Source organism: Vombatus ursinus, unplaced genomic scaffold (assembly GCF_900497805.2).
Source record: "Vombatus ursinus unplaced genomic scaffold, bare-nosed wombat genome assembly UNPS02014786.1, whole genome shotgun sequence".
NCBI lineage: Eukaryota > Metazoa > Chordata > Mammalia > Diprotodontia > Vombatidae > Vombatus > Vombatus ursinus.
In genome coordinates, this window is record NW_020954564.1 from 9,468,072 (window position 1) to 9,493,699 (window position 25,628).

The 25,628-nt window shown below is 39.3% G+C and overlaps 1 protein-coding gene across 1 annotated transcript in view; it reads right to left on the bottom strand.

Moving 5' to 3' along the window:
* LOC114047345 (complement C5-like) overlaps positions 1–25,628 on the bottom strand; it is a 120,548-nt gene that overhangs the window by 24,224 nt on the left and 70,696 nt on the right. The window contains exons 27-33 of the mRNA XM_027868146.1: positions 22,613–22,708; positions 19,329–19,500; positions 16,958–17,163; positions 15,321–15,473; positions 12,448–12,510; positions 8,420–8,501; positions 4,124–4,181 (exon numbers count right to left, since the gene is read on the bottom strand). Coding sequence (XP_027723947.1) covers positions 4,124–4,181; positions 8,420–8,501; positions 12,448–12,510; positions 15,321–15,473; positions 16,958–17,163; positions 19,329–19,500; positions 22,613–22,708 — 830 coding nt within the window. The remainder of the gene's footprint in view (positions 1–4,123; positions 4,182–8,419; positions 8,502–12,447; positions 12,511–15,320; positions 15,474–16,957; positions 17,164–19,328; positions 19,501–22,612; positions 22,709–25,628) is intronic.

Here is a 25,628-nt window from a genome sequence, read left to right on the forward strand (position 1 = left end):
CCTGATATGGCAAAATTAGATGGGATTTGTAGTCAGAAGACTTGAGTTTGGCTTATAGCCCCATGAAACTGGGAAAGTAATTTCACTTCTATGTGCCTCAGTTCCCTCATCTATAAAATGGGAGTAATAACTCATGAATGGTCTACTACAGTCCTGTTGTGCACGTGAAAGGCTTTGCTAACTTGCAAGAATTGCATAAAGTGTAAACCAGTATTATAAAGGAAAAATGAAGTTAAAATAAATGTTTTCTTTAGGCCTAGTAGTTAACGAAATGACTTCATTATAAGGAAGAATGAATTTGATTCATTATTATCAGACTATAGAAAAGTAATAAAGCAGGAAGGGACTTTAAATGGAATGTTAAATGTGGAAGTGACAATAGGAACATTGGATATTTATGGTTGAGAAGAACATTAGAACAGTGATTCATGGTATTTGGGGGCATAAGTCCCTTTTTAATGTTAAAATAAATCTTGCAGATCCCCACAGGCTAGTAGTTGAACTATTGCCATCTGTTGAGTTAGGAGGCATTATGGTGTAATAGAAAGAGAACTGAATTTGGAATCAGGGATCTGCATTCAAATCCTAGTTTTTCTATCTACTATACTATACTACCTGTTTGACCTTAGACAAGTCTTTAGGTCTCCTTTTCCTCAAATGTAAAATGAGAAAGTTGGATAAGATGACATCTAAGGCTCTTTTCCACTGTTAAATCTATGGTTGGAAAAAAATATATAACATAAAAGTACTATTAATTCAGTAATACTTTTGAATTGATTTATAGTGTATTAATCACATTAATATACATTTAAAAGTTTTATACATGAGATATTATTCGGTCTACAGAACATAAGAGACATTTTTAGACAGTCTGCAGAAGATATATTTACTTGCTAATTTGTTTTAGTCATTTCCTGAGATGAATCCCTTATAGTAACTCTGCAGGCTCCCAGGGATCCATGGTTCACAGGTTGGGAGCCACTGCCCCAGGATCTAAAGCTTAGAGCATAGAACATTAGAGCATGTGTCATAGCATGTGAGATTTGGAAGTGATTCCAAGTGTTAGAAGGTAAAATATAGACCTATTAGAGTGAGAAGGAACTTTAGAGTTCATTTATTATCAATTCATTTCACAGATGAGAACACTGAGGGTCAGAGGAGCAAAATGACTTTTCTCAGGTACCATACAATTACTTGGCAGCAGAACTGAGAGCTGAACCTAGTTTTCCTGGTTCCTAGGCCAAGAATTCTATGCTTAGTGTCAGAGTCAAAGGGCAAGGTTGTTGACTCTTAAATTACACCATGCTTCTCTGACAGTTGGGGTGGGCTCTCTGAGGTGAGGATTTGATTTCAAACTGGAAATTCTCTGACTAATGAGATTCAGCCCCATTCCTTACCCAATTAGCAATTTAAAGGCACACCTGTAGGGCACCTCAGCCTCTTCTAGCTGGAGTAAAATATTTGTGGAAAAGCCAGTTAGCTCCAGTTTGCAGATGCAAACTCTCCTGTTAGCCATACCCAAAAGGGGCCCCGGAGTTGTGGGCAGAGTTTCTATGAAAAGGTTGCTGGAGCCCTTATGACTGGTTTCCATGGAGAATGTTTAAACTGTGGAAAAGGAGCCTTCTTTTCAAAGCTTTCAGGGCTGGTGCCAAAGATGGTGGGACTCCTCCCTCAGGGCAATTTTGTTCAAGGAGAAGGAGGAGTGGGAAGCGGGGAAGAACTGTCTTTTCTTCACTTATGAACTTTCCAGAGGAGCTACAAAGAGAGAAAATGACTGAAGAGGTCCTTCTGGACATACTGATTGTGTGACAGTGTTTTTAATCTGGAGAAAGATCATCAGAAAATTTGAGGAACAGAGTTTCTGACACGAACAGCTCAGTTACTCTTGGAATTCACTCGACCTAACTTTTGTGTCAAAGCCAAAACCATATTCACTCAGCCTTCATTGAACACATTGTCTCAAAGTCATAAAAATCAAAAGATATCACTTTAAAATAATGAAGAATCACATTTTTATTGGCTCTCTTTTCTCATTTTCACAATAGGCAATTAAGCTTCTTTGGTGATCAAGTCCTTTGTAACTCACATTTCTATAAGGCACCATGCTGGCAAACTACTTTCCTAATGAAAGCTCTGTGAGGTAGGTAGTGCAAAGATTTTTTTCCTCATTTAACAGATGAAGAAATGGAGACTCAGACAGACAAAGACTAAGAGAGGATTTGCGTAAGGTCACGTGGTTTATATGGGTCCTATTTATAAATATTCCATTGTAACATATTTGCCGAGTTAAACATAAGAAAGTATAATTTTTCCCACATCTTCTGAGCAGTCTCAAGACAATGAAAAGAAGCTGTAATTCAATTCAGCAAACATTTATTAAGTGCCTATTATGCACAGGTACTGTACCATAGCAGATCAGGGGGCTAGCCTTGGAATCAGGAAGTCCTGGGTTCAGTTCTTTTCTATGATGCATACTGGGTGTGGTTTTATTTTTGTTGTTGTTGTTGTTGTTGTTCAGTTGTTTCTGACTCTTCGTGACCCCTTTGGGGGTTTTCTTGACAAAGATACTGGAATGGTTTGCCATTTCCTTCTGTAGCTCATTTTACAGATAAGGAAACTGAGGCAAACAGGGTGAAGTGACTCGCTCAGGGTCACACAGCTAGTAAGTGTCTGAGATGGGATTTGAACTCAGGTCTTCCTGACTCCAGGCCTGGTGCTCTATCCACTATGCCACCTCACTGTCCCACTAGCTGTGTTACCAAGAACAAATCACTTAAACTCCAAGAATGCTCAGGCAGCTACCTAAAACTGAAAATTAGGCGGTAGCTGATCTGCATAAGGGTAGAGATTAGAGGATGGGTAGGGCCTAAAATCACCTAGAAGGGTCCAAGAATTAAAAGTTTCCTGAAATTCCTCTCTGACCATCCTACTTCTCCCCACATCTTTATCCTCTTAACTCCACCTACTTGAGCCACCTTGTGACATCCGGTCCCTCCACCTCTCATTCTTTCTTAGGCTACAGTCCCTCCTTTGGCTACATTTGCCTCCCTTCTTAGTCTTGACCCTGTCATTCAATATTACATTCTCCTCTACTTTTGACCCCCTTGACCCTTTTTCCTATCACCATTCATTCCTTTAATAGATATATGTTTCTATGTGCAGGAACAATCTCATTTTTGTCTTTTATCCCCAGAGAGTAAGCCCTCAATGTATACTTGTTGATGGATTGGATTGCATTCTATACCAGGAATTCCTCATTCTAATGGACTCATAGGTTGAGACATGCAAAAAATGTACAAGGAACTGGGGATTAAAAACAAAGCAAAAAACCTGTCTCTGCTCTCATGGATCTAACATTCTACATATCATCTGTGAAGACAACTTAGATAAATTGAATAGCACATTTAAGTGGCACTGGTCTCTACTACTCATGACATTCCCAACTTCTTTACTTATTTTTCTCCTCAGAAAGAGGGCAGTTATAGTGGACATGCCCTGGATTGAGAGTCTGGAGTTCTGGATTCATGTCTGACTTTTTTTGCTTATTTTCCACTTTCAAGTGACTTTAAACAGGTCACTTCCCAATCACCATCCTCAGTTCCCCATTTATAAATGTGAGGCAATTGGACTAGATGACCTCTAAGGAAACTTCCACTGTAATAATCTATGCTCTTACAATTTATCTTTTAAGATGCTTCTTAGCTTTAATATTCCATGTTCTATTTTCTAATATTCTATGTTCATAGTTCGTTTCTATAGTAGCGAGGTGGCTCAATGATTAGAGCACTAGGCCTAGCGTCAGGAAAACCAGAGTTCAAATCTGGCCTCAGATATTTACAAGTTGTGTGACCCTGAGCAAGTCACTTAACCTCTGTCTGCTTCAGTTTCTTCAACTGTAAAATGGAGATGAAAATAATAGTGTCTACTTCCCAGGGTAAGAATAATATGATATAATATCTGTGAAGCACTTGGCACAACACTTGGCACATAGTAAGTCCATAATAAACACGTGTAGTTCAAGTATTTCATGATTCCAAGTACTTTTATAGAGAAGAGAATATTGTTGGCTAAAGGAGAAATTCAACCCTATAACTTCTATGTATAGGAAAGGAATTGAACTTACCTGGCACAAGCTATTATGAGTTTATCTCCTGATTCATTCGATCTTCCATAGCTGTCAACTAACACAAAAAATAATAAGAGTTACATAAACATAATTTTCTAAGTTATTTAGGAAATAAAAATAAACAGGGTCATTTAATAGCAAGTGCTTAATAAAGTTTTGCTGAATCGAGTTACATTTAATATGCATGCCCCTTAATAAATATTATGTGATATGAAACCTTATGTATCATTTGGAAATTGATAGCAAAGTTTAATAGAAATTTATGGGTTCTAGAAGAATAAGAACTTTGGCTATCCCTCCCCTCTACCTTGATATCTGAATATAAGATTGAATTCCCCAGGGTCTTCCTTGACCAAGCCTTTGTGACCAGACCTGGGATTATACTCTATCTTCCACCTACCTCTTGGCTTCTGTCCAAGTTCAACAAGAACTTAAGCCAGGCCCGTGAGGAAGGTCCTTGTGCAGTCTAGTCACCTGTGTCCCTCAATGGACTTCTCTCCAACCACTTACACTCTTCTTGAACTCATTCCCATCCCCTGATGGTCTCCCCATATTAGTGATTTTCAATTCTCAGCTCTAGTGTACAAACTCCAGTCACCATTTCCAACTTACTCCCATTGCCCTCACCCCTCCTCTTCCAGTGTCACATTTCAGCTCTGCCTGTACCTTCCCCTGTGACCTCTGGAATGCTTGCTGTATCCATAATTAACTAACTTTTGTCACTTTAAAACTCTTCTTTTCTCATTTTGTCCATCCTCTGGCATTCACTGAGACCTGAATTCCTTCTGATGATATTTTGGATGACACCCTTTCTAAGTCATACCTCCTGACTCACCGGTCTTAGGGGGGAATTGGAATACTCTTTGTTCTCCAATGCTACTTCTAGACTCTATGTCTACCACTATCACTTAGAAACCTCTCCTTTGAGGTTCATTCAATTCAAATTTATCAACCTATTCAGATCCTAGTGGCCATTATCTATTGAGCTACCAGACATTTGTGACTGGTTCAGTCTTTCTTTTCACCACAACTCCTGCCCTTATACTAGGGAATAGATAATATTATAATATTAATACTAGGGAATATAATATAATATATAAATACTAGGGAATATATTAATATTATTAATATATCTATACATAAATGTGTACATACACATATATGTGTAGATATCTACAGATATGTATATATATCTATATATAGGTGTGTATATATACACATATGTTTGTAGATATCACACATATGTGTATATATACATACACCATCTATATATAGATATACACATACACATACACACATATACACATATATATACATGCATATATATGTATGTATACACACATAGATATATATTATAGATACATTATTCACCTTAGCTATCCATGGTCATATCTTTGATCTTGCCATCACCCACACATGTTCCTCTTCCATATTTATGAGCTTGGCAATTCTATTTTCAAATCATAATCTTTTTGCGGTCCATCTTTCCCTCCGCCTTTCAGTACCTAACCTTGTTATTTATCCTCACTGTGACCTCCAATTCCCCCATCCCTCACTTGTTTTCCAGGACATTACTGTTACACTGCTTATACCCTCGTCTTTCCCTATCTTAGCCCCTCAGTAAACATTCCATCTCTCACCTCCATGCTTCTGCCCTGGTTATTTCCTGAGTCTGGAAGGCTCCCTCTCCACACCTCTTCCTCTTCCTTTCCCTGGCTTCTTTCAAAACTTGGCTCAAACCTCACCTTCAAACGGAGGCCTTTTCTAATCGCTGCAGCAGCTAATGCCTCTACCACTGAGAATACTTCTCAGATACATTGTACACCCTCAGTTATCTTCATGTTTGCGTAACTACAATGGGAATTGCCTTCCTTTGCATCCCCAGCACTTAGCATGGAACATGGTACATAATAAGTGATTAATGTGTGCTTGCTGTTGACTAAATGACCTTGATCAATTATGAATACTAGCTCTGGAGTCAGAGCATCTGGGCTCAGATCGCACCCCTGATACTCACAATCTGCTTGACCTTGGGCAAGTCACAACTTCCCCAGACTCAAGTTTTCTCAGCTGTAAAATGATGAGATTACACTGGATGCTGTCCATCTCAGCTTGAAATCTGTGATCATATGACCTTACATGGCACCAGACTAAATATTCAAGATAATTTTAGCTCATTAGATAAGATACTTTTCCTGAAAAAATTCAGTTGAGTTCAACAAGCATTTATGGAAAGATTGATAGATTTGAAGTCAGATCTGAGTTCAAATTTGGACTCTGCATTTTGCCACTTACGTGACCTTGGCCAAGTCACTTAGTCTTTTGGGGTGTCAGGTTCTTCTGTAAAACGAGTAGGTTGGATTAGATGACCTTTAAGATCTAAGCCTAAAGTGAATACTATGTACAAGCACTGAAGATACAAAAAAAACCAATATAGGCCCTGAAAGAGTTTACATTATACTGGGAAGATATGACAAGTAAACAGGTATGTAAATATGAGATAATTTAAAGAGGGAGAGTGCATGAACAACTAGGGGGATTGCAGAATGCAAGGTAGGAGGTGGGAGAGGTGAAGGTGAGGAGGGAGTGTGTCCCAGGGACAGAGGTTAGTCTGTGCAAAGGCCTAGAAGTGGAAGAGAGAATGCCATGTATGAGGAGTGGCAAGGAGGCCAATTTGGTTGGAATGTACCAAGTGTGAAGGGTCGGTAATGTGAAATGAGCTGGAAATGGAGGCAGGAGGCAGAGTGGGAAGTGTTTTAGACGCCAAGCTGAAGAGTTGGCATTTTATCCTAGAGACAAAAGGTCGCCACTGAAGATTTCTGCGCAGGGCAGTGACATGGTCACACCTGTGCCTCACAAAGATAATCCTGGCAGCTGTGTGGAGGAGGGATTGGAGAAGTGAAGCAGGAAAACTGATTAGGAGGCTATGGCAATAGTCAGATGGGAGATGGTCATAAGGACTGAACCAAATGGGGGAGTCAAAACTAAGATCAATAATTTTTCTACCATTTGACCTTTATAGAACTTTGCACCTGTGTAAAGCCCAATGTAAGGTTTATAAGAATGTAAACCCCACAAGGGCAAAACGACTCTTCTTTATCTTTGTATCAGGCCCGTCCACAAAATTCACTACATCACATGACCTCTGTGTGTGATCAGGAAAGGAAGTCAGCTGATCAGGTAGTGAAGATGAGAGACAACAGATGGATAGTATTATCCTTCTCTTCCTCTCCCACTCCCCACTTTTCAGCTTTATTTTGTCTATTGTCTTCTCCCATTAGATTGTAAGTTCCTGGAGGCAAGGACTGTTTTTCTTTTTCCTGTTTGTATCTTCTACACTTAGCACAGTGCCTAGAACATAGTAGGTGCTTAATAAATGCTTATTAATTGACTATTTGGGATTCCTTTCAAGATTTTTAAAAGAACAAGGGGAAGGCATCATTACCGCTAGGTTAAACAGCTCACTGCTCTCTGAGGAGATCCCATACTCAAGTCTTTGTGTCTGTTCAGGCTGTTTCCTAAGCCCAGAATGCTCTTCCTTCCCATCTTTGCTGGCTGAATTCTACCCACCCATCAAAACCCAGGTTAAATGCCACCTCCTCCAGGAAGCCTTCCTTGCTTATCCCCATGTCTGCCTTTATTGATAATAACCTTCCCCCTCAGACCTCATATAGGATTTTGTTTTGTAATTCTCTAAGGGATTTGTCACATAATACTATGAATTATAATAGCTTTCTATGTTGATGTCTCATTGTCCTGCAAGACTATCAGTTCAGGCAGCTAGGTGGCACAGTGGATAGAGCACTGGGCCTGAAGTCAGGAGGACCGGAGTTCAAATCTAGCCTCAGACCAAATACTTGACACATACTAGCTGTGTGACCCTGTGCAAGTCACTTAACCCCAATTGCCTAAAAAAAATCAGCTCCTTGGGAGTATTGTAAACGTCCTATGGAAGATGATTTGTGGAAAGATTACACAGGATGAGAAGGTGTGGAGAGATTCCAATCTGTAATTATTGAAGTAACCATACCACTGAGATTGCTGAGCCATCAAAATGCCAAATAGATTGGTCAGAATTATTTATTGATCAATGATTACTACAAATAATTCATTTAGCTGTAGTAGGGTGCTCACTTGGAATCTCAACCTACAATCTTACAGGTTAGAGAATGGAGCTGAGAAAGTTTAACTTTGGAGTACTTTTTAAGAAAATTTTTATCCAAGGTAGATTTTCACAGATGCAATCTTGTGCTTAATCCAAAACATAGTCAAAGTTATATGTGACTGACTTACCTTCCATGTCCTGGAAATCAATTTTCAACCCAAAGTTACAAATCTCCTTAGAAGTACCAATATTATAAACGACAGTCTTTACCTACAGAGAGAAAAATAAAGAGAGATATTAGATTTAAAAGGGAAGAAAAGGAAGAGAGGGTGGAGTCAAGATGGCAGGAAATGTCAGGATCCAGCTGAACTCTCCTAAAATTTCCCTCCAAATTACTTCAAAATAATGCCTCAAATCAAATTTTGGAATGAGAGAGCCAATGAAAGGTCAGAGAGAGCCATTTTTGTAGCCTAAGACAACTTAGGATGTCTGCAGGAGAGGTCTGTAACAATGGGGTGGGTGCAGCCTGGAGTGGGGCAGGAACAACAGTGGTGGGCCTTGGAGGCCTCCTCAATAGCTGCAGCAGCACCTTTGGGAGCTCTGAGACCAGAGACAGTAAGGGAGTTGGACAACCAGTCAGAAAGAGATTACAGGAGACCCTTTGCTGGCACTGGGTGCAGCTGGTGTTGATTGGCTACCCTATTGCCCATAAGCAGGTCTGGGTTGCAGTTCCAGGACAGAGAGGAGTGTTTGTGATCAGTCACAAGGGAGGAGGGGCCTTGATCACAGTTTCAAGACCAAGAGGAAGACTAGCACCTGTGACTATAGGAGAGCAGGGGTCTTTCCTGGGTAAAAACCAGAATGCAGACCAGGAGAGCAGTGACCACACCTCTCTCTAGATCACACCACCCTGGCAGTACTGAAAATTTTGCAGACCCCCCAGAACTAACCCTGAAAGCAGCAGCATGAAAAGGCCAAAGCTTAGCACTGTGCTTCCCACCCCCAGGTGAGCAGGGCCCAACTTTAACATAAAGTTCAAAGTCAAGAAATAGGCTGGAAAATGAGCAAACAACAACAACTACAAAATAACTTGACCATAAAAAGCTACTACAGTGGCAGGGAAGACCAAGGCATAAACTTAGAAGACAACAATGTGAAAACAGCCACAAGCAAAGCCTCAAAGAAAAATGCTAATTGGACCCACAGTAAGGGCCTTGCTCCCTTGTAACTATAAAGACTAGTATTTCTCTCCACCCTGAAACTGTGACCTGGACCTGAGTAATGGGCAATGGAATTGCCACATAGCACCCTGTCCTGTGCCCAGTGCCAACATGAGTGCCCTGCAATCTCTGACCAATTGTCCATTCCCCTTACCCTCTCTTGGCAGTGAGAACTTCCTAAACTGCTGTTGCTGCTTCTATCTGCATCCTCCAAGGCCCACAGCAGGTGTTGCCAGAGGGCTGCACTGAAGGCCAACCATAACCCCAGTATCACAGACCTCTCCTTCTGACCCAAATCATCTTGGACTGGAAAAATGTCTCACCCAAATCTTTTGTTGGCTATGCTACTCCAGAGTTCAATTATTATTTTAAAGTTGGCTGGAGGGGAATGTTGGAAGAGTCTGGCTAGAATGCTCCCTCTACTTCACTATCCTGGCTATGTATCCTCTGTGCACTCCCCACCCCCACTCCTTTTCCAGTACTGTTACATTTATCCCATCAAAAGTAGAGAAGGGGAATAGAAAAGAACAAGTGTTTATATAGCACCTACTACATGGTACTATGCTAAAGGCTTTTTACAAATATCATCTCATTTGATCCTACAACCACTCTGGGAGGTAGGTGCTATTATTCTCCCCATTTTATAGTTGAGGAAACTGAGCCAAAGGGAGGGTAAGTGACTTGACCAGGGTCACATAGCTAGCAAATGTCTAAGGCCAGACTTTAATTCAGGTCTCCCAGACTCTAGGACTAGACCTGTATCCACTATACTACCTAGCTGCCTCAATTAATTCACCTCCTGGGAAAGGTGTGCCAGTCTACTCTTCCATAGCTCTACTTACCATCTCTGTTACTTTCCAACCCAGAATACCTATCCTAGGCCACTACTCCCCTTATATTTGAAGTCTCCACCCCTATTAGAATGTAAGTAACTTGATCCAAAGACTGTCTTTGTTTTTTTTTATTTGTATCCTCAGAAGTTAGCACAATGCTTTGCACATAATACCTTTTTATTCATTCTGTCTTGTCAACCAGTTGAGTACGTATGAGCAGAAAAGGGGCCCCTTGGAATGAAGAGAATAGATTATGCAGAGAATAGTGTGCAGGCAAAGGATTAGAGCTGTATTTAGAACAATCAATTGCATGAGTCAGACCAAAGATGGTTAGAGAGTAACTGGACTATTTAAAGCTGAGAGAATGTGAATCAATGTAAATGTTTTAGAGGTATCCTTTCCTGGATCTCTGGAGGTCTAGGTTTACCCTGGGAGTAATGCCAAAGCGGTATATATTTTTGGGAGAGTGGAGGATTAAGGTAACATGACCAGGCAGGTAACCCCTAGCTTGTGTGTCCAATTGGTGAGACTGAGCAGGCCTGGGATTTTGTTTTTCCCACTGAGCAATTCCAGTGCTGGAGACTGTGATAAAAAGAGTCCTGTCAGATGTGGCATATCTGAATGGCACAATTCTTTTTCCCCCCAATAATTTCTGCATGGAATAATGGAACCCAAGGGAATCTGAGGCAGAACATCAGGGTAAAAGATGAAGGTGGTCCACTCAGAGCTGATTAGAACCAGCAAGTGAGTGAAGAATTTGAGGGGTGACGAGTGACAGTGAACAAGAACATTAATGATGAAAAATGACTTGACAATTTGACAAAAGCAATACAAAGCAGATATAATAACTCCAAAAGTTCAATAGTCTGTGGCCATTTAGTGAAGAGATAAATAGGCCTTCTAACTCAAGTGTCCCTGAAGGCCTTATAGTCTAGTTCTGAGGAGATTTAGTATTTAGAATGATGACTTTGAGCAAATAAGAAAAGTTTAAATTATGTTCTTTGTGCTCTGCTCAACAAAATAGACACATAATATTTGAGAAAAGTCTCTTGCAAAATTAGTTTAGATAAGAAAAGTGCTTATGTGAAAAAATTTCATTCCTTAACAAAAAGACATGTATTCATTTTTTTAAACTAGGTCTGTGATTTCATCAGTGAAAAGATCTCCAGGTGAGGAACTCATTCTATCAATGGAGATCAGTATTTTCTTTGCAACTTATAGTCGTAGAGAGTTGCTTGAGGCATTGAGCAGGTAAATGACTTGTCCAGGGTCTCACAGTCAAGTATTCTTGATTCTGAAGCCAGCTCTCCATCCACTACTCCATACTGCCTCTATTCTACATGCCAAAATAGATTTTAAATAACCATCTACTGAAGTCATACTCCATTGCTTCATCTTGGAATGAAGAACATTCTGGGTCCTCATAGTCTGGGCTAGTATAGTATAAACACTTTCAAAGCTACAGTCTTAACTATAGGTCTGGCAATTAATTGTAATCCAAAGGACCACTTGGCTAAGTTCAGAGAAGGTTCATCCTTAGAAGGTTGGCCACCAGAAAATAAAATTTTCTCAAATTACTTGGGAAATAATCACTCTTTGTGAAGGGAGTTTCCACATTGAATATGAGATTGTAAGATTATAGCCTTAAAATTGGAAGGAACTTCAGGGGTCTAGTCCAACACTCTTTTTTTATAGATGGGTGAACTGAGACCCAAAGAAGCCAAGAGAATTTCCTGAAGTTATACAGGGAATAAGTAACACAGTAAGCATGCAAACCTTAGTGCTCTAACTCCAAATCTGGCATTCTCTCTACTATTTCATGAAACCTTATATGAAACCAGGGCTCCTTAAAGCATCAGAAAAAAATAGCATACAAAAACTGATCCATGTGTTTACACACATATTCAAAATTTGGAGAGAACCTTTGCCTACATATTATTCTCCATATATTATGATTAATTTTCTTCAGCAGAAAATTGTGTAGGAAGCTACCGTGGTTCTAGATAGAATTAATAGCATGCCTTATATTAACCCTATATGGATGGAGGCTTCCGTGGCAGAAGGAACAATTCTCTGGGTGAATTACTCCCTTATGAGGTGGGTGTGAAATGGCAGAAGCAAGTATTTAACTCCCTGATATTTTCCAGATAAGCATTTACTTACATGTACAGTGGCTAAGCCTCTACTAAATCCAGTACTGACTACTAGGTCATCATTCAAAGGTACCTGAAAAAGTAAAGAAACATAGCTCTTATCATTTGACGTTGAAAATAAATGCTATATTTAGGGTACACGTTAAAAATCTGCCTTATGGGTTGCTGTAACCCCCAAACCAAAACATCACCTAAAGGACCCCTTTGGATGATGAGCCTCTTTGCACCTAGCTACATTGCTGTTGTTTGGTCGTTTCAGTTGCGTCTGACTCTTCATGACCCCATTTGGGATTTTCTTGGCAAAGATACTGCACTGGTTTGCTGTTTTCTTCTCCAGCTCATTTTACAGATAAGGAACTAAGGCAAATAGGGTGAAGTGACTTGCCCAGGGTCACACGGCTAGTAAGTAAGTGTCTGAGGTTGGATTTGAACTCAGGAAGATGATTCTTCCTGACTCCAGGTCCAGCACTCTATCCACTGCACCACTTAGCTGCTCTGCACTTAGCTACACTGGTTCTCAAACAGGAAGCACTGTTTGCTTCCAGGATTGTGCTTGAATATGGCTCCAGATCATGAGCCGTCACTACCTCAGAAGAAATAGAATGGCAGTGGCCCAAGCACAATGTAAAGACGTGGTGGGAAAAAGCAATATGCTATAGCAAATTACCTGCAAAGACTTACACATTAAAAAATGTCATAAAACAATATCACTGAGGTCATATATGATTGGAGCAGGAAGTTGGCCAGACACAGAATAAGGGTGATGGATGACATATTGTTAGTAATGACATTGATAGACTATTACAAAGAGCCAGGGGAAGGCCTTAAGTCTGATTTGTGACTCTTCTACAAAGTATTTATGCAAAGATAATGATATAACTCACCTAGGATGAAAGGGCATGGAGGGGGAATATCTGTAATGGTGGAGGGAATAACCAGGATGATTATGCTTGCATTGAAATATTGACATTTATTTGGGGTTGGTTTGCCAAGTATGTCAGAAAAATGAAAATGTGCTGATACCCAAATGCTTCCTTATGGCTACATTGGCGTTCCTACCTAGTCAACTCATTCTGTTTGAGAGAATAACCTAAATCAATGCGCATAATCACAAATTTTCATTTGTAAACCAATCAGGGTTTTCTGGTGTCTAGTAGAGGCTTCACAATCCATGGCAGGGTGACAGTTTTCAGTGGCCCTAATGTGGCTGTTGTTAACAGTGGCACGGGATAAAACTCCAAACCAGATAAAAGGCAATCCAGTGTAACGGCTAAAGAGCTTCCCTTTGCATCAAAGACAACTGAGTTCAAATCCCGGTTTTGATACTCAGTAGGTGTGGGACTCTGGGAAAGTCATTTGACTTTTCTAAACCTCATTTTCCTCACCTATAAAATGAGGGGTTTGGACTAGATGTCCTCTGATATTTCCAGCTACAAATCTATGATAAATTTTTTTATCCCCCTACGTCTTCTGAAATCTCTCTTCTATCTCTGCCTAACTTTTCTTTCCTTTCACAATTAAAAATAATTAAATTCAATAATGATGACAAACAGCATTCAGACCTGGCATAAGGAAAAACCCAGAAGTTAAATTCTCTTTCTTGAAATGCAGCTGAGCCTACTTCCTGGCTAGCAACTAGCTAATATGATTAAAGTAATCAGGTATGAATGACTTACACAAGATTAACATTGGCATTGGTATTGGCTCTAGAGGGAAGGTCACGCAGCAGGGTGGAGGCAGGTGGAGGACTACTTCCTATGTCTTCTGATTTCTAGATTAATGTTCTTTCCACTGCATGGCACTGCTTCTCATAGGGACAAATAAACAGTGAAAAGTTTCCCTTATTTTCTTAATATTCAGATTTGAACTTCTAAATAATTTTAGATCTAGAAGACCATTAATTAACTATAACCATCTATTTTGCCTGCAGGAGTGTTTTATATTTTGATATTTTATATTTATATTTTTTATTTTTATCAGTGACTTGAATAAAGGGCATATGTTGATCTGGCAACTGCCTTCCTAATAAAGGTAAAGTTTTGTATCTGGATTCAAAAAGTCAATTCCCCAAGTAAAGAGTCGGGGGAAGCTAAATGACAGTTCTTATGAAAAAGATCTGTTGAGGTGGGGGGGAGGGGAATTTTGTGGACTATAGGCTAAAAATGAGTCAACATTTTGGTTTGGAAGTCAAAAAAGTTAGTATGATTGCAGGCCCCATTGAGAAGCTTAGTGCTCAGAAGAAGGAAGGTGATAGACGGTCCTGCTTGCTCTACCTTGATTAGAGCACATGGGGAGTACTGTGTTCAGTTCTGGGCACTATATTTTAGGGAAGAAACAGATAAACTGGAGAGAGGATGGCCATCTTAACTGAGGGTTATAGAGCTTGAAATCACGCCACTGGAAGATTGGTTGAATTGATTGAAACCATTGAGAATGGTTAGGTCTGAAAGGTACAGTGAAGGACATGATACCCATGCTCAAATATTTGAAAAGTTGCTACCTGGAAAAAGACCAGGTTGGCCCCAGAGTTACTAGGAGCAATGCCTACAAACTTCAGAGAAGCAGATTTGGGCTCGTTGTAAGGACAAGGTAACACGCACCTAGAGCTATCCAGAAGTGGAACGGGCTGCCATGGGCACAGATGCATTTCTTATCATTTTGACATCTTTGAGCCAAATCTTGATGTTGTACAGAAAGATGTTGTATAGAAGAGAGTCTCCTTTGGGTGTAATTTGGACTAAATAAAGCCTCAGATGTCTTTTCCAACTCTGAGATTCTATGATACCAGATTTATGATCTTTTTTCAATGTCATTTTTAGGGTTAACTTAGAAACCATTATGGAGTTAAAATTTAATTTCTTAACACTTTTTTTTTTTACTTACCTCCACTGGTCTCCCAAGGAAATTCTGGTCTGTCATTTTGTAGTGGAGGAAGTCACCTTTGTGTTTGTAGGAAATCTTGATGTCCATATTCAACTGCAGTTTTTTAAGCAGGAGTGCATACTCAGTCAGGGCCTCAATGGCATTAATTGTATCCTGGGAAAAATCAGTGAAGAGATATAAGATGACCAATAGCAATAATTGCTTAGACTTGATTAATCTTTTATAAGCCACAAAACATCTTTTACATCCAATATGACATTTGTTCCAATGCAAGATAGTAGCTAGATGGCACAGTTTGTGGAGAACTAGACTTGGAGTCAGGAAGACCTGAGTTCAAATCCAGCCTCAGACATGTATCAGCCGTGTGACCCTTGGTAAGTCACTTAGCCCTTGTTTGCCTCAGTTTCCTCTGTAAAATGGGATTAATTATAATACCTGCTTCCAAGAGTCATTGTAAGGTAAAATGAGACAATATTTGTAAAGTGCTCTGAAAACCTTAAGTACCATATTTTTGTTGTGTTGCTTTTCAGTTATGTCCTACTCTTTGTGACTCCATTTGGGGTTTTCTTGGCAAAGACACTAGAGTGGTTTGCTATTTCTTTTTCAAGCTCATTTTACATGAGGAAACCAAGGTAAACAAGCTTAAATAACTCGCCCAGGGTCACATAGTTAGTAAGTGTCTGAGGCTGCATTTGAACCCAGGAAGAAGAATCTTCCTGACTCCTGCCCTGGAGCTCTATCCACTGCACCACCTAGCTGCCCCAAAGGCACTATATAAATACTATTTATTATTAATATTTTAACTATGCTTAGGCTATAGTCATGATAAGTCATATTTCACAAAACCATAGATTCAGTTCAAATTATTAGGAAGTTTGTCAAGCATTGCTCCCTGCTTTTCCCTTTGAGGGCAAGTAAAATAAGTCTGCTACTCTTTCACTTGACAGCCCATTAAATATTTGAAGACAATTTCATATTCCTCCTTCTTCCCTCTGTTTTTCTCTTTTCCAGGCTGTACATCACTAGTTCCTTCAGCTTTATAGGTCATGGCATGGTCTCCTGACAATCTTGGTCACCCCAATCCAGTTCTATAATCCTACAGTCCATCAGATTGTGAGCTCCTTGAGGGCAAGGACTGTCTTTTGATTAGAACAGTGCCTGACACACAGTAGGTGCTTAATAAATGCTTTTTGACTGACTGACTCTTACTATTATAGAATCACAAACTATCAGAACTGTAAATTCAAATCAGAACTGGAAGAAATCTTATAAATCAATCAGTCCAACCCCCTCATTTTATGTATGAGGAAATTGAGGATCAGAGAGTTTATGATTTCTCTCAGGTCACATGGCAACCCTATAATTTTTACAAAGGAGGAAAGAAAGTAAGACCATAGGAAGTTAAATGATTCACCCAAAATCATAGGAATAGAAACAACAAGAGATGGATTAGACTAGGTGATTTGTAAGGTCCCTTCTGACTCTAAAATCCTATTATCCAAAGGTCTATGGAAATAACATATTTTATGTTTCTGGTAAAATTGGTGGTAGCAAAGACATGGGAAAGGAATATACATGGTATGCAGGGGACCATGAAAATAAATAACAGATGAGGAAATAGCACTAAGAAATATTACCTGGGTGGAATAAAACCCGCCTCCGTATCTTTGTTCTTCAGACAACCATTTGATAATGGGGTTAGCATAATCTATTTCATTCAAGAGTATACTGCAAAGTAAAGCATATGCAGTGGTTTCTACCATCTGGGCTGTAGAAACACTTGGAATAGCGTTATCTTTATTTTTAAAATCATTTTTCCAAAAGCGATAAGTGGGTGGATTGCCTAAAAAAAAAAAAAGAATGGAAAGCAAATTTGCTGAAATTATGTAGAATACAAATTCCTAGGATGTCATCTTTCTCTATATGCTACTTAGTGTCTGTCTTACTCATCTATGGCCTGGATTAAAATACTGGCTTTGTACTTACTACTTTGTGACCTTGGGCAAGTCATTTATCATCTATGTTGCAGTTTTCAGAAGGTTGGACCAGATGACCTCCCCCATGGTCTCAGCAGCACTGGAATGTCAGTAGCAGCAGAGTTTCTGTTTCAAATGAACTAATTTGGACAACAAACAGTTGTCTAGTGTGAGTTGGAACCAAGAAGCAGGAAATAACAAAGGCAAAGTATGGACGCAGGGGCAGCTAGGTGGCACAGTGGATAGAGCACTGGCTCTGGACTCAGGAGGATTTGAGTTCAAATCCGGCCTCAGACACTTAACACTAGCTGTATGACCTTGGGCAAGTCACTTAACCCCATTGCCTAGCCCCCCCCCAAAAAAAAACCACCAAAAAAACAAAGTATGCACACAATTATTGTACACTGCCTTCTTTCCATTAAAACTTCATGTGATATATTTCATCTACAAATTAGAGTGTAATCTTTATGAGGACAAGGATCTATGCATTTTTGCTACTTACACAATAATAGTGTTTCACATTTTATGATAATTTGTGAATTACTTTGGAACAACTTTGGAAAATAGATTATAAGTGGATTTGATCAATGCGATTGATTAATTTGATTTATTCCCCCATTCAACTTGATGAGGTCACAGGGTATAAAACTTTGCTTGAGAGTACTTGAGAGGTTTCACATCTTGAGGAGTGATTCACTGGTAGCTTACTTGCTGATAGGACATAAGGAACTCTGACTGATTGTTTGGCTGAGACTCAGATGACAGGTTCTTAGAGTAGCTATTCCTATCTGTGGTCTATAAAAACAGCTTGGGAAACCAGTTCCCTCTTTCTTGTACTCCGGACTTTGAGAAAACAGACAACATCGACAGAGCAGCATTTGGGGTATGGGGTGGGGTGGAGACCCTATGGCCCTGTGCAGATCTCCCAGACCCCAGGAGCAGTTGATGGTGACTTGCAGCAGAAACATATGGCAAAGAGAGGCATGTATTGAACCCCATACCTCCTGTGGAGAGGGGGGAGGTTTTGAATGCTGTAGGCAGCATCATCCTGGAATCTAGCCTTCTATCCAGAAAAGAAAGATATCTGGGCAGCACCAGTTTTGGGGAGTTGCCTCACAGGCAGCCCCAAGTTTGAGAGATAGGCAGTTGGATTACATATTTAGAGATTTCCTGATACAGCATGTTCCTTAAAAAAAAAAAAAAGGCAAGAATCCACATAGGTCCTGCACAGTATTCTGCTTAGAGAGTAAAGTCAATAAGTTATATGGACAGTGCTAGTTCAGTGGGAAGGGGACTGTTTGTTCAGCTGTCCCCAAAGTATATTTGCCTTCTGGGGGAAATCCTAACAAGAAGGTAGCTCTATAGGTTTTGTGGGGAGGGAGCTGTATGGGACTCTGTGGGAAAATGAGACTTGTAGGAATATCAAAGGTTTGTCTTGATAGCAAATCCAAGTTCAGTTTGCTTCATGGGAAAGCTGATAGGTTAGTGAGGACCTTACATGCTTTCTACATCTGTTTATGGTGTCTATGAAACTTCTGCATCTTCTGAATTTTTGATGGAGTGAAATAAAGGCTATACCACCCTCAATTTGCTTATATGCTAAATTCTTTTAGGAGCTGGGGGTCCCTTTTACAATATCTTGGGAAGCCTAGCCATAAGCTCTAATATGAATATATTAGAAGCTTTCCTGCAGTAACTTTAAATGGGGTACAATAAGCTGAGAGATATTGACCCATCCGGGTGAACCTCCCAGATTGAACCTAGTCTATGAGATTCTACAGGCTTTTGGGGGCCCCAGGCTATGACTGTTGTCTCCTGGAAGAAGGACAGTAAGTCTCAGAGAGGTTAAGGGACTTGTTCAAGGTGATGCAGCTAGTGAGTTGTAGAACTAGAACATGATCCCAGGTCTCCTGACTTCCAGCCATTACCATCCTTACTCTGTCACTATATTCCTCTCAGTGCCTAGTAAAAGGCTTCAAGCATAGGAAATAACCAACAACTAATCATAGAATGGAGAAATTAATTGCCATACCTTTAACAAAAGCTTCTTTCTTCAGTTTTGAAAAGATGGCACGAAAATCATGGTGAAATGGAACCCCAAGGGCCAAGGCATAAGAACTGATAGCCAAAGTAAAAGTGCTCTGTATATCTGCAGCATTTTCCAGGAGGTAGGACTCAGCCTTGATGATCCCCTCATTGATTTTCTGAAAACAAGTGAGGAAGACACGTTGGTCACATTGCCCATCATTGTCCTGGCAGCTGACACCACCTACTCTTACAACTTAATGTTGAAGAAACATGGACACTTCAGATTTGGCAATTCGGAGATCACTGGTGACTTTGGAAGGAACAGTTTACATTGAATGATGAGGTCAGAAGCCAGAATACAGAGGTAAAAACATCTCCAAGGTCCCAGGGAGTAAATACCATAACAAGGAGCATGAGGATGACTACTTTTTCAGTGACTATCATGGGAGCCAAAGCTGAACCCTACCACCAGCCCTGTTCAGAGTTTGTATTTAGAGGCCTCCTGATCCCTACCACCAAAATCCTGGAGTACTATTGTTCTGCAAAAATGCTATAGTTTTTTATGATGACTAAACTGGGATGGGGGAGAGTAGGCCTTTGCTAAATTGAACCTCACCCAGAACCAAAGATATCAATCACCTCAGACACCAGGTCTCTTACCACCAGGACCTTGCTTGAGACTACAGCCTAGGACATCAGTCTTATCATCAGGACCTCATCTAGAAGTAGGACCACTGGCACCAGGTCCAACATATGACTGTACATTCAAAGAATCTTTTCAACATGGTTGTTCAGCATTGTCTCCTACCATCTTAGTATGAGATAAAGGAACTGATCCTAAATGTGAATTTTAGTCAGTCCCCAAGAAGTCTAATTATTAATATTTATTAACCCAGATGCCTGACCAAATCTCCTTTATTATCCCTTGATACTTGAGAGAGAACTGGCACCATCCTCTGTAGTCATTGGACCCTTGAGGGTCAGAGCACCATAGAATGTTCTATATTTCACTCCTTTGGCTAGCACACTCTTACCATTTCCTCTCCTAATGCCCATGATGCAGTCACTGGCTCTGGTTCCCTTCTCCTGCCATTACTCCTCCCATCTTCTTCATCCACCTTAGCACTCCCCCTCTTGAGTCTCTATTCTACTCTGTCCTCCCTTTCCATTGTGCCTGCTGAAACCTTCATTCTATCATCAACAAACTTTCCTTCAACTTAGTTCTTTTCCATTGACTTTGAACATTCCCACACTTCCAGAAACCTGACTCTCCCCAGAAAACACTAAGTCCCTGGTAACCCTTTCCAGTATTGGATCCCTCTTCTCTCACACTCCTTCCCCCACTACCTCTAAAATTCTGGGTGAGGAGAAAAATAGAAATGAATACTCCTTGCTCCTCATTGCCAATTCCAGATGCTCCTGCTGCCACCATTCATCAGCACCCTTTCTTGAGGTCATTCCATATGTCTGTGTTACTCTATCCCAATCCTGGTTGCTGTTATTTATAAGCTGCACAGCTATTCTCCCTCCTTTCTTAAAAAGTCTAGTATCTGGTTTCTAGTCTACCTTTCTACCCAACTCCTGCCCTTATATTCAGGGATTTTAATATATGTATTGATGTCTTCTCAAACACCCTTGCTTCACAGTTCATTAATCTTCTCAGTTTCCATGACCTCCAACCTCATTCCATCTTAATCACATACACCAAAGACTAAAATTCCTTGATTACACCAAAATCTACTATCTTTCCATTTCTCCCTGTCTTTCTCCTCCTAAATCTGTTGTGACCTCCCATAATTTTACCCCTCTATCCTCTCACAATATATCATGCCTATTAAGGCCTCACTTGAAAGTCTTGATTCTATAGTTAACCAGTTATTTATTACCCTATTGCTGGTTCTCTATTCTTAAATTCCTTATATTCTTCTCTTATTGCTATGCACGCTTTACCAAATCCCATACTCCCCATGCACCTCTTCTGTTCCTACATACAAGCTGCTGAATGCTATTAGAGAAAATTACCTAATCATTCTTATTGGTTCCATTATAAATTTATTTGTCTAATCTCCAGCAGGCCTTCACTGCTCCACAGAAATCCTTTTATTCTTACCAATAATACATTTATTCTTTATTCTTACCATTAATAATCACCATATTGAAATCTTTTGTTTTGAAATTACTTTCATTTTCCAACCTATCTTCCCTTCACTCCCTACACATGCCTCAGAACTATTCTTACGACAAAGAATAAAATAGAGAAGAAAGAAGGGGGGGGAAGCAGTTAAACACTGTTTGGTCTCTAAGATAAAATACAGACTCCATAACTTGCTATTTAAGGCTCTCCTCTACTTGGTTCCAATCTGCCTTTCCAACATTATTTCACCTTAGTCTCCTTGCATATATTCTATGTTCCAACCAATCTGGTGTATTTGCTGCTTCCAAGGTATGATCTCACATTTCATCTTTTTAGGCTTTTGAACAGGCTATTTCCCATGCCTAGAATGCATTTTTTCCTTCCTTCCATCCCTTAGAATCTCTGGCTTCCTTAAGTTCCAAATCCTGTGGGAAGCTTTCATGATCTCCCAAGCTGTTAGTTTTTTCACTTCTCAAATAATCATATACATATTTGTCTGTTTACATGTTGTATCCTGAGTAGAATGTAAGCTTCTTGAAAGCAGGAACTGCTTTTCATTTTATCTTTGTATCTCTAAGACTTATCACATAGCCAATCCTAATAAATGCTAATTGGATTAGATGAATTAGCTAAGAACCTCCTGGCAAAGGTCTGGCAGGTTCTCCTACCAAGTTGGAGAAGTGTTTGAGTATGAACTCAGCACTAGCTTGGCCTCAATGTGATGAATGTTTCAGCCACAATAGTAGATGAAGATCAGCTTAATAAGTTAGAGAGGGACTGTGATCTCTATTAGTGGAAGGACCATTTAGACCTATGATATGATAGATCCCTGAGGTACAGAAGAAAAAAAATTAAGCTTATTTAGCCTCAGCCCATCTGGGAATCAAGAACATCTAGATTTTTTGGGATCCTGTGTCTGTCATCCAATTAATTTGCTTTCCCACTCAGTTTCCTGTGACCCTCAAATTTGACAAGCATTCTATCAATGTCTTAACCTATTATTGATTTTTTGAAAATGGTAGATGGAACTGGACTAAGGATAGAGCCCTGCAGTATATATATAAATTTGATGTGTGGTCTTTGGGTAGCTAAGCACATAGAATAACTTTGGGTGATGGACATATATATCTTGAACAAATTTTAAAACCATTTACCTCAGTTGGACATATTTCAAACGACTTTCTCATTCCAATAAGAGTAAAGGCTGTAAGATATGTAGCTTTTTCTTTTGTATTTTTAGGTATGGTACCCTAAAAAAAACAGCAACAACAACAAATAATAATTTAAGTAGAATGCTTCTTCAATATATCAAAATATATTACAGCATTTACCAAGATAAGGTCAAAATGGATACATCATCTAGATATAAAGAGAGATATTATAAGAAAATTAGAAGAACATGGAACATATTACATATCAGACTTCTGGATAGGTGAACAATTTATGAACAAACAAGAGATAGAGAGAAGTGTGAGGTGTAAAATGTATAATTTTGATTACATTAAATTAAAAAGGTTTGTACAAATAAAACAAATATAGCCAAGATCAGAAGGAAAGCAAAAAACTAGGGGAAAATGTTTACAGACAGTTTCTCAGATAAAGATTTCATATCTCAAATATATAAATAACTTTGTCAAATCAATAAGAATACAAGTCATTCCCCAATTCATAAATAGTCAAAGGATATGAACAGGCAGTTTTCCAATGAAGAAATCAAAATAATTTATAGTCATATGAAAAAGTGCTCTAAATCACTATTGATTTACAACCTTAAGATATCATTTTACACCTATCAGATTGGTTAAAACGATTGAAGGGAAAGTGACAAATGTTGGTGGGGATGTAGAATTGGTGCAACTGTGAACTGACCAAGCCATGTTGGAGCATAATCTGGAATTATGCCCAAGGAGTTATTGAACTGCCTTTTGACTCAGCAATACCACTTCTGAGTCTGTTGCCAAACGATAAGAACCTATATGTTCTAAAATGTTTATGGCATCTCTCTTTGGGGTGGCAAGGAGCTGGAAGTTGTGAGGAGCAAAGAGAATGGTGTATACAGTAACAGCAATTTTGTTTTGGGAACAACTTTGAGTGACCAAGTCATTTTGACTACTATAAATACCCAAATTGACTACAAAGGATCTATGAAGGAAGACACTATCTGAATCCAAAGAAAGAGCTGATAAATAGAACTATGTATAGTATGATTTTACATATATATGTCTATATATATATACATCTGTGTATATATATAGACATATATATATTTGTGTCTAATGGAGCCATGGCGGGGAGAAATAAAAAGAAAGTTACGTGATAATGTTATTATATATTTAAAAACAATAGCAACTTTTCCATAATAGACTTGCAGTTTCATGTGTAATCATCTTTTTTTCCATTCTACTATGTTATTAAAATGCTTGTTTTATTTTCTAAGTTTAGAATAAAATAAAATTTTAAAATATCAAAATATTTGACATTGCATCAGGTGTGGACACTCTCTCCACCAGCACAGACCACAACCTCTTCAAAGCTGATTTGGGGAGAAGAAACCAGGTATAGTGGATAGAGAGGGACCTCAGAGTCAGGAAGGCCTAGGTTCAAGTTCTGCCTATAACACACACTGACTTTGTAATCTTGAGCAAGTCACTTCATCTCTAGGTAACTTTTCTAGAAAATGTACAGGCCTACATTGCCAGAGAGAGTTCTTTATGGCAATAAAATCAAAGGTCTAATCCTTATCTTTATTCAGGAGACCCCTGTGATTTGTGGTTTAGAAAGTCTCAATTTTGAATATGCAAAGTATGCAGGGTCAATACTATAGACTACTAAATACTGAATGGGGTAAGAAGAACACTGAATTTGAAATCCAAAGACCTGGTTTGAGTCTCAGCTGTGCCACTGATTAGCAATGTGATTGTTAGTAAGTCAACTAATTTCTTTGAGCCTTGGTTTCCTCTTTGAACCTCAGTTTCCTCCTCTGTAAAAGGAGGATGACAGTACTTTAATTTGATTACCTCCCAGGGTGGGGAAAGTGTTATATGAACTATGAAGGATTATATAAATGTGAGCTACTAAACTCTATAGTCATTCAGATTTTGTTCATACCTTGGAGTTGTGGCCTCCAAACAATCTCCAATATCTCTACTTAACTAATATTCTATAGTTTGGTTATATCACCCACTCAGGTAAAGTATAGTATTTGTGGACTCTGTTATTTATGAAATTTGTTCATAAATTATTGATTCATCATATAACAGGCCAATGCCAGTCCAGTTATGGAGGCATGCACATTTAGTGAGCCTGCTTCTGTATGTGCCTGATAGGAGGGGGCCAACTCTCCTCTTCAGAGTAAATGCAGATGTTCTGTCACCCTTACTTGTCCCCTCATTGCTGATGGAGGAAAAATGTCTTTTGATTGACTGCTAAGCCAGAACTGAGTGTGTATACAAAAGGCACTAACATTAAGTCAAAGGGATTTCTATCTCTGGCTGCCTTGAAGTGAGGAATAGCAATTGCGGTGGCAAAGGGGCAGTGTTCCTTCACCCTCACCAGCATCCCTTCCATAGAGATAGTGGAATGTTAGACTAGCTGTAGAGGGTAGCCTTTGACAGCCCTTTGAAGTTATTCCTTCAGATGGAAGAAGTCTCTTTTCTTCCTCTTTACCCTTACTACTTCCCTCCCTTCTATCCCCCCTCCCTTTTCTTTCCCCTTTTCCCTCCTATTACCTATAGGGCAAGTTAGATTTCTATACCTAACTGATTATGTTATTCCCTCCTTGAGCCAAATCTGATAAGAGTAAGGTCCAAACAATGCTCATCCCCCTCCCTTCTTTCCCTCTGCTCTAATAGGTTTTTGTGTCCTTTCCTGTAATGTAGTTTACCCTTGTTTGCCTCCTCCTTTCTCAGTACATTTTCTTAGATCAGACTAATCCACTTCCTTGGATTCATTTAACCCACTTGATTAGATTTTTCTTTTTATCATTACATCAAAGTCAACTTATATCCACCCCATTTATGTATACTCCTTTAACATGGTGTAATAAGAACACAGTTCTCAAGAATTGCAAGAGTCATCTTCCCTTGTAAGGATGTAAACATTTTGCCCTTATTAACAACGTATTGTATCTTTCTGTCCCATTTACCTTTTTTTGTCTCTCTTGAACCTTGT